The sequence below is a fragment of the Phyllostomus discolor genome, chromosome 14 (genome assembly GCF_004126475.2).
Source record: "Phyllostomus discolor isolate MPI-MPIP mPhyDis1 chromosome 14, mPhyDis1.pri.v3, whole genome shotgun sequence".
In the NCBI taxonomy this organism is placed as follows: Eukaryota; Metazoa; Chordata; class Mammalia; order Chiroptera; family Phyllostomidae; genus Phyllostomus; species Phyllostomus discolor.
In genome coordinates this window covers 52,058,888-52,068,649 of record NC_040916.2, presented here as the reverse complement: position 1 = coordinate 52,068,649, position 9,762 = coordinate 52,058,888, and the positions used below count along the sequence as shown (strand labels likewise).

At 40.8% G+C, this 9,762-nt stretch overlaps 1 protein-coding gene across 2 annotated transcripts; it reads left to right on the top strand.

Moving 5' to 3' along the window:
- Positions 1-2,894: 2,894 nt before the first annotated feature.
- Positions 2,895-4,890, top strand: RBM8A (RNA binding motif protein 8A). Of its 2 annotated transcripts, none has more exons than XM_028502709.2 (6): positions 2,895-3,054; positions 3,333-3,392; positions 3,515-3,589; positions 3,777-3,913; positions 4,183-4,319; positions 4,431-4,890. In XM_028502709.2, exons 1-6 carry the CDS (start codon positions 2,988-2,990, stop codon positions 4,474-4,476), a joined length of 522 nt encoding a protein of 173 aa, XP_028358510.1. In that variant the 5' UTR covers positions 2,895-2,987; the 3' UTR covers positions 4,477-4,890. The 2 variants fall into 2 exon arrangements, with proteins under 2 accessions (XP_028358510.1, XP_028358508.1); XM_028502707.2 differs by having other exon boundaries at positions 2,896-3,054; positions 3,512-3,589.
- Positions 4,891-9,762: the final 4,872 nt, after the last annotated feature.

Sequence of the window (9,762 nt, the reverse complement as noted above, 5' to 3'; positions counted from 1 at the left end):
GTGCTTTCAACTCACATATCCAAAATAAAACCCATTTAGCTATACATGCTCCTGTTTGATGCTGCAGATCTGTTACCGGAGTTATTATCTACCCACGAATCTAAGCTAGAACCTGAAATCCATCCTTACCTCTTTCCTACCATCATCTAATCAGTCACTTACTATAGAGTTTACCTCCTGTATAAACTTCCTAATCTATTTTGTCAATGTTTACTGCCTTAGTTCAATCCTTTTCATCTCTGGGCTGGACTACTGCAATAGCTTCCTAACTGGTCTCTGTCTTCATTCTTGATATCCTCCACACTAGTGTCATGTTTCTTTCTAAAATACTTAAATGACTGTACAGCTCCCCTGCTTAAAACCATCACTTAGTTATCATCACCTTTAGCAGGACTTCCCAAAATTTTGTATGTGAACCCTTGGTAGTATCTGTGATGATTTTGGATGGTAGATTGGCAAATATTTTTCAGTTTTTAAAAGATTTTATTTTTAGACAGAGGGGAAGGGACGGGGGGGGGGGGGGGGATCAAGTTGCCTCTCACACTCCCCCTAATGGGGACCTGGCCTGCAACCCAGGCATTTGACCTGATCTGGGAGTCAAACCTGCGACCCTTTTCGTTTGCAGGCCAGCACTCAATCCACTGAGCCACACCAGCCAGGGCAATATTTTTCATTTTTACTCATGATATTTTTATCTGCATTTGAGTGCAAATAATATAGGCTTTATATTATGGCAGTGATCAGAAATTTAATATTTGTTTAAAAAGTCAGCCTATTAAGAAAAATACTAATAAAAATAGTATGGGGGCTATTTGCAAATATTAAAAGTCATGAGTACTTAATTAAATACTTGATATAGAGAAAGTTGTTGCCTACAGGATAAGTTCTAAGATCTTCAGTATGACATACAATTTGGCCCTAAACTGTATTTCTAGCTTTATTTCCTAAGTCACACAGCATCAGGCATACAGAATTTCTTGTCACTCTGATATTCAACCAGTCAATAAGTATATACCAGCTGTCTACTGTGAGCCAGACACTAGTCTAAATTTGAAGATATAGCTATAAATATGAGTTTTTGCCATAATGATCACATTGCAATGGGGAAAACAGACATTAAACACGTTTGGAAGTAAATAAGCTGATTAAAGTTTCAGATTTAAGTTCTATGAAGGAATAAACAGAGTGAAGAATAGGAGGGTAGAGAAGACCCTTTTGTCTGACAGTAGTATTTTAGGGAGACCTAAAGTACGGGGTTGAATTAGTCATGTAAAGAGCTGGATCAGAGCACAAAGATGCATGAGTCCTGAGACGGGAGAGTACATACAATACAACATAGTGGAGGAAAAGTGCAAGGAGAGCTTGAGCTTAATCAGTGAGAGAGAAAAGTGGTGGAAGAGGTTGTACACATTTGCAGGGCAGGCTGTGTGAATTAAATTTTACTCAAAGGGCAAAAATATGAAAGCAAAGTGACTAATTGTTTTTTTTAATTAACTTTTTAAAAAGATCACAGCACTCACTGTGGAGAAAGGATTAGTGTCTCCTAATCTTTAGTGACTCCTAAGCAGTCACAAGTGCTTTGCCTAGAAAACTACCCAGCCTTAAAAGCCTAGTTTAAACAGAAGCCCTTACATGGCCTCTCCTACACCTACACCTATTAAAAACTTGCTTTGTACCACCATGCTACTTTGTGATTGAATTACCACTTTCATATATAATTATGTGATTATTGATAATACAATTATTTTGGCTTGCATTGCCAGCACCTCCTCTAGTATAAGATACACATAAACATTGAGTATTGTTTCATTAAGAAGTTAAGTGAATATGCAGTCTACTATTGTTTAATGCGTACATTGGGATTCTAGGATTTGGGGGCAATATTGGTTTTGTCTCGACTCCTAGGTTTTTAAATGTGAAATTTTACAAACCCACACCATCCTCCAACAAGCTAAAACTTGTTTTTTAAATGTATTTTTTAAAGATTTTATTTTCAGAGAGGGGAAGGAAGAGGGAAACATCAATATGCAGTTGCCACTCCAGCGCCCCCTACCGGGGACCTGGCCAGCAACCCAGGTATGTGCCTTGACTCGGTATCAAAACAGGAACCCTTCGGTTGGCAGGCCAGCACTCAATCCACTGAGCCACACCAGCGAGGGCTAAAACCCCTATTTTTTAAAGCCATCACCTCTTTTAAAATTCCCAGAAGTGGTGAGCAAAATTTTTATATTAGAAAACATTTTTTAAACTTGCTGTCTGTCACCAAAATAATTTCACAAGACAACCAGGTCTGTTAGTTTTTATAAAAGTGAAATTCGGCCCTGGCTGGCATAGCTCAGTGGATTGAGCGCGGGCTGCGAACCAAAGTGTCGCAGGTTCGATTCCCAGTCAGACCACACACCTAGGTTGCAGGCCACCGCCCCCCAGCAACCACACATGGATGTTTCTCTCTCTCTCCCTCCCTTCCCTCTCTAAAAATAAATAAAAATCTTTAAAAAAAGTGAAATTCGGTACTTCAGTATGTTCCAGAATCAGCTTTTTGAGCCAGCATTGCTAATATAACTTTTTTTCAATGCTTACGTCATAGATCTGGCTGTTCCTCGGCACAGGGTACAAGCCTGGAAGTTTTGAAAGAAAAAAACTTTCTTCCACTTCCACTTCCTAGTACGGGGTGAAAAGAGAAGAGAACCCTCTACTGAAGAAATCAGGCTGAGCTTCCCTGACAGTAGTATTTCTCCTCGGTTACCCTAAATAGAAAGGAGTCAATGACTCCGCCTAGGCAGCCCCACCATGTCCCTCAGACGACGCTTTCAGCCCACGGCTTGCTTAAGATGGCGACAGGAACACTTCCGGCTCTTCTCGGACTAGACCCGCCTCCTTGTGCGTAATTTCTCCGCGCCGAGGGCGGGATTTAAAGTAAGCCCTCCACGGTCTATCCTGGTACTTGGTTGCTGAGAGGCACCTACGAGACCGACGACGAAGGCAAGATGGCGGATGTGCTGGATCTTCATGAGGCTGGGGGCGAGGATTTCGCCATGGACGAAGATGGGGACGGTGAGGACAATGGAGGCAACTGCGGGAAGCAGGGAAGGTGCGAGAGAAGGGCGTAATAGGGAAACATAATTTCCCCAAACGGCAGTGAGTATGGGAGCCAGGGAACCGGGTTTCGATTGGAATGAAGACGCTGCCCCCATTCGGAGGCAGGTAGGCAGGACAGGAAGGGACTGGGACTATAGAGGTGGTGGGGTCCGCTGTCAGGTAATGTCTTGGAAAAGAGACTGTTGTTTTAAATGTTATCTTTGTTACTTATTGTTTCGCTTATGAGGTTACAGAGAGCATCCATAAACTGAAAGAAAAAGCGAAGAAACGGAAGGGCCGCGGCTTTGGCTCCGGTGAGTGTGGGGAAAACGGGGTTTGGATCGGCTGGAACTACGGGTTTTGGAGTCCCCGTTCAGATTCATGGGGAACGGTGGGAGGGGGGAGTTCCGGTGATCTCGTGTATGTTTCCTAGAAGAGGGGTCTCGAGCACGGATGCGTGAGGATTATGACAGCGTGGAGCAGGATGGAGATGAACCCGGACCGCAACGCTGTAAGTAAAATGGAGCCTGTAAGGTAACTGTGTCTGTAGAGAATTAAGAGACCACTAAAATAAAACCCAGTAGGAAAGGGGTCAGAGATAACTATCAATCTCTGGAATCCGCACTCAACTCTACTCCTGTGTGATCTTGCTTCAAGTTTTTTTCTCATGTATTCAACGTCCCTCCCTTCCTCAATAGCTGTTGAAGGCTGGATTCTCTTTGTCACTGGAGTCCATGAGGAAGCCACAGAAGAAGACATCCATGACAAATTTGCAGAGTATGGGGAAATAAAAAACATCCACCTCAACCTGGACAGGCGTACAGGATACCTGAAGGTATCCTAAGTTATACTCCATTGCCTCTTTTCCCCCATAACCCTGATAGGTCTCCCGCATTTGCAATAGTTGGCCAAGAGATATGTTGAAGTAAAATGACATTGGAAATTGATTTTGTTAGACACAGCAGAGACAGACACAAACATGTATATATAGCCGGAATATATGATGTATGTTCATTGTTTAAAGTGATAGATTTTTCCTATTTAAGTAGAAAACAGCTTGGTGGAATAGGAGAGTTTTGATATCTGTCTTTCCATTTGCCCTAGGGGTATACTCTAGTTGAGTATGAAACATACAAGGAGGCCCAGGCTGCTATGGAGGGACTCAATGGCCAAGATTTGATGGGACAGCCTATCAGCGTGGACTGGTGTTTTGTTCGAGGTCCACCCAAGGGCAAGAGGAGGTACAGTGGAGTGGGCAAACACGATCTTGGTGAAGGGAATATAATGATACAGAAAAAGAACATTGTATTATGTCCTTTTTATGTACCTCTTTCCCCTTTCCTTTTCCCTAGAGGTGGCCGAAGACGCAGCAGGAGTCCAGACCGGAGGCGCCGCTGACAGGTCCTCTGTTGTCCAGGTGTTCTCATCAGAGATTCCAGTTGACCATGTAGCCTTGGAGAAATAGGGCTGGGTGGAACTCATTGTTTATAATTAATCTCTTACCCTATTGCTTAGTGGGGGTTTTTTTTTTTGAGTTATGAATAAATGTCCTATTGTTTTCTACATTTAAAATTCCTTTTTGCACTAACTTGCATTGCAAGTTTTGAAGTACTGTTTACAGTAAGGTAGTATGGGTCACTGAGAATATACTTCTTCCATTAACCAAATTCTGTGTGAGTTTCTACATTAGACACAGTCTCAAAGGGTCAAAGTAGAAACACTGCATGGTATTTCTTTTTCTTGGAAGCTAAAGAACAAGGGTAGAAGTGAGATGTTATCGGGATATTAAAGAATTATTCTCTTTATCCTACATATACTCTATCCTGAGAAAATGGATGTTACAGGAATGTATGTTCTGTCTGCTGCCACATTTGTACCTCCAGCTGTCTAGCAGAGGATGGAGGTCAGCAAGACAAACATGTCTAAGGAGCAGCAGAGGGCAAATTCACTGGTGGGCTGGGAGTTTTAAGAAATACACTGAAATCCAGAATCATTCATCTCTTGACCTGAGTATAGGGTAAATTGATAGGTGGGCAGTAAGGTGGAACTCTTCCTACAAAGAACACAATGCTGCAAACTCGCCTCTCCTTACTATCTTGGGACTGTATGTTCCCTTCCCCCTAGGGATTATAACAGACATGATAGAGAAAAAAGGTATGATTGAGGTGCTATTATATGAAACTACTAAGTCTACTTTACGACTTCCTGGTGTCCCAAGAGTAAAGGAGAAGAATGGTCACCTTTCTCCTTAATCCTTGCCCAGCTAACACAAGTTCAGACAATGGCTAAAGGTTAGTTAGAATTGAAGGCATTCAAGAAAACTAGTATGAAGTACTAGAAATTCAGTAAGGATATTTTGGTTTGATAGGTAGCTATCAGATAAATAATTAGGCTAGAGGCAGTAGTTTTAGGGTATGGATTAGGGCCTGGGGATTGAAGACTCGCCTTCATTGTCAGGGGACTAGACACACTGAAAACAGTGTGGCTGTAGCAGACGGTCATAGCAGTCAGTGCCAGAGTCAGAAGGGGCAGCAGAAGGCGAAGGAGTCTCTTGCAGTTGAGCCTTGAAGCTGCCTTTGGTGGCACACTTGAGTGAAGGGGTCTGGGCCAGCTTGGTAGGTGGTATGGAATAAGAATTGCTGGAGTGGGGTTGAGGACTATTAAAATTGGTCTTTCACCTCCCCCCAACCTATCCACCAGCGTGACCCTATCTCTTCCCAACTCATCTTTGAATCTATGAAAAACAGTGCAGTGCTGAGTTATGGTTCTCCCATGGTGCTAATATTAAAAAGGTTAGAAATGTATCTTGAGCCCTGGCTGGTGTAGCTCAGTGGACTGAGTACAGGCCTGTGAACAAAGAGTCACTGGTTCAATTCCCAGTCAGGGCACATGCCTTGGTTGAGGGCCAGGTCCCCAGTGGGGGTTGTGCAAGAGGCAAGCACACAATGAAGTTTCTCTCCCTCTCTCCTTCCCTCCCCTTCTCTCTAAAAATAAACAGAAAAATCTTTTAAAAAATGTATCTTGAAAATCCCTATATTCTATTTAGGCTCTGGAGCTAACCATTAAGTTTGTTAAATTCTGGGACTTAAACAATCCTGCTTTTTCAAGTACTAAACACTGCACTTTACAGAAAGTGAACAAGCTAAAAATTCAGTCACAGTGGCCAAGCCAGGATTTAGAACCAAGGTTTGCCTCCAAAGCCAACTCTATTGTACTGTACTGCTTTATTTCACTATTAATCCTCACAACATGGTCTGTAAAGTGGATTTTGAACTCCATGAACATAGGGACTGAATATCTGTCATTCACCACTGCATGTGGTGATCAATAAATACTTGTTAGATGAATGAGTGGAACATAAGAGGTCTAGAGAGTTTAAGCAGTTTATCCAAGACCATACAGCCACTATTTAACAGGGCCAGGTTCTCATTCCAAGACATACGCACTATAAACTAAGATCCTACAGCATACTGAGCTATGTGTGTATCTTGGGCAGGGTTTTGGAGGTAGAGGGTATACAGGACAAACAGGTGAAATGACAAGTTTTTGTTTTGTATAAATGCTGAGATCCTACATGAGTGAAAGTAAAGCTAAACATTACACTTTACAAAAGGATATCTCTCACCTCACCAACATTTTTAGATGAAATTATTTTTCTGATGTGTCTGTGATTTTTGTGGAAAAAAATCTTGCGTAAAATGGATGCTGCTAAAATTTTAGGGCATTTTGCAGCCTCTCTGAAGTGACCTTTAGTAATAGTCTTCTGTACAATACAATAACTATAATGGTGAAACAATATTAAATAATAAAATTTAACATTTTCCAAATGCTGCTTGCTGCCCCTCCCCCTTTTTGGTAAATTGATGAGTTTTTGGTTTGAATCAGCAAAGAGTATTTTTCAGATTTGAGCTTCAAAGTTAGTAGCTTTGTTCAGGTCAGGTAGATTGAGTCACTATTGTTTGATAAAAGGCAAGTTCTATAGGTCAGATTGCTAGGTATAAGGCATTTAGAAAAGTGATTTCAACAGGCACAAGGGACTTTTAGGAAAGGCATAGTATCAGTCATAGACATACAATTTTATGAAATGGTTGGAGTTATGATCAGGCAACACTGAGCCAGGTGGACACTGGTCTTTCCTCTTCCCCTATCTTGAGTCCCTATATTTCTGGCGTTTGGGAATTTTAGGGGGTTTTTTTTTGTTTTTTTGTTTTTCGTTTTTTGTTTTTTTGCACTGTGCCTAGAAATACTTCATAAGAAGGGGTTTAAAAATAGGTCAGGCTCCTGGACTTACGTTTGATCCACAGCCTTACTTCTGCCTCTCCTTTCCCTATTTTATATGCAGTTCACCACCTAAAAACCTTTTCAACTATTTCCAATACTTCTGAAACTTGAGTTTACAAACTAATTTCTAATTACCTCAGTACTCCATCACACTAACACCACATTAAAAAAATTTTTTACTCTAATATTTTAAATGCGACATAATATATGGGCAATGCAGAATTATACAATTTGGAACACTAATTTCATAATTAGAACACTAATTTAGAACTAAAAACACCTTTTGCACATGTATTATAACGTTACCACCAGTTTGGCATTGAAGCAAATGGAGATTGCAACTATTAGTCAGGTTGTCAGGCTCTAAGAAAGAATGAAATTCATCTGTGTCATCATGTTGTGGCCCATGGATTTCAAATGACTTAGCCAAAGTCATATAGTTAGTGGTAGAGCCTAGACTCAGAAAAAACAAAGCAAAGTAACAAGCAAACAATGCAACAAAAACAGATTTCTAACTCTCAAGTGTACACCTAAAATTTGCTTCTTGTAAACAAACCCAACTGTAATTACTTTCACAGAGGCAACAAGCTGCTTTTTAAGTCTTGGGGTAGCAGAGGTCCTATATGCAGCATACTATTGGAATATATATATATATATATATATATATATATATATATATATATATAAAAGGTCTGTCCGGAAAAAGTCCAGTTATTGTTAATATAACAAGAATGGTTTGCACAACAGTTGATGTAACCTGGCAGCCAGGGAGAGTGGACTGGAATGTGTGTGCATGAACAATGATGACTTCACTGTACTAATCAGTGGGGGCAGGAGACGCCGTTGCCTGAGCATGTATGTCTACTGTATTCAAAATGACTGAGTAGAGCAACGAATCTGCATCAAATTTTGCATTAAGCTTGAACATTCCTCCATAGAAACTTCTGATTATTCAGAAGGCTGTCACTATGGGTGATTGGCAGTTTCATCAAAACACGCCTGCTCATGCATCACATCTCCTGCAGAGTTGTTTTTTTTTTCTCTCAGTCACTCCTCTTCATCTCCCTGCTTTGACAGGGAGGGTCAAACAACAGTGGAGGGTCAGGTGGTCATGCAGAGTTTTTTGGTGAAACATCAAATCACCTGGGTGACTCAGCCCCACTACAGCCTAGATTTGGCACCCTGTGACTTCTGGCTTTTCCCAAAACTAAAATCACCTTTGAAAGGGAAAAAATTTCAGACTGTCAATGAGATTGTCAATGCGATTCAGGAAAATACCACAGGGCAGCTGATGGCGTCTGGGAGTACTGTGATGTCCCCAGGTGCCTACTTTGAAGAGGACTGAGGTGTCACTGTCCTATGTACAATGTTTTCTGTACCTTGTATCTTCTTTAATAAATGTCTTTTTCGTATTACATGGCTGGCTACCTTCTGAACAGACTTTGTACATAGTCTTAGAACTATAGTCAGGTTAACTTTTGGTATTTGTATGTCTAATATTTGAGGGTTTAAGGATAAAATCTTTGACTCTATAATGCATTATTATTATTTGAAAGACTGAAATTTTAGCCCCAGATATTCTCCTAATCCTACTGTCAGCTGCTGCGGTCTACCTATCCCACCCTTCCATTCCCCTATGGTGGTAGTGGATTTTGTTTTGAAGAAATTGCTTCATATTTAACTTCTTTCTAGATTCCAGTTAATTTTCATATTGAGATTTGATTACCTGGTACTCAAGTTCAGATGCTCCCTTCCCCTCCCCAGTTTGACACCCATTTCACAATAAAACTAAAGTAAAATATACAAACCTGATTTATATATTTTCATATACAAATCAGATATATATATTTGTATATTGTCACTCTACTTTCTATTTTAGTGTCTCTCCACTACCCTGCGGGTCAAGTACAACCTTAATATTTGTAATGTGGTTCATTACCATTTTCTAGCCCTCAACTTCAGCTGCAACCACTTTGAGATCTACTACCCTCCAGCCTGCCCAGCATTCCTTCTACTTTAACTTATTTAACACCTGTCTTTCAGGAATCAAATTTTAACATCTCTGAGAAACTTTCCCTGACCAAGAGTGGATCAGACGTCCCTCACTGTTCTTTTGCTCCTTATACTTACCTTTAGCATAACATTTAACTGTACACCGTATTGAATTAATTTGTCTCCTGCACTAGTGTATAAATTTCTTGAAGGCAGAACTTTGTTGCTCTATCCTTGATAGAGCATTTGGGTGTACCTGGGGATGATGCACAATATTTTTTTTTAATCTATTAACCAAAGCTCTTGGCTTCACTGTCTTCTTAATAGACCCCCATATGTTTCCTCCCTGCCCTAGAATTTTTCTGCAACAATGTCCTGAAATAAGGTGGGATAGAGGGGAAAGCTAAGTGT

Coding starts and splice junctions, on each gene's coding strand:
- RBM8A (XM_028502707.2), top strand. CDS start 2,988: ATGGCGGATGTGCTGGATCTTCATGAGGCTGGGGGCGAGGATTTCGCC. Junction 3,914..4,182: donor GGCGTACAGGATACCTGAAG/GTATCCTAAGTT, acceptor CATTTGCCCTAG/GGGTATACTCTAGTTGAGTA. Junction 4,320..4,430: donor CCACCCAAGGGCAAGAGGAG/GTACAGTGGAGT, acceptor CCTTTTCCCTAG/AGGTGGCCGAAGACGCAGCA.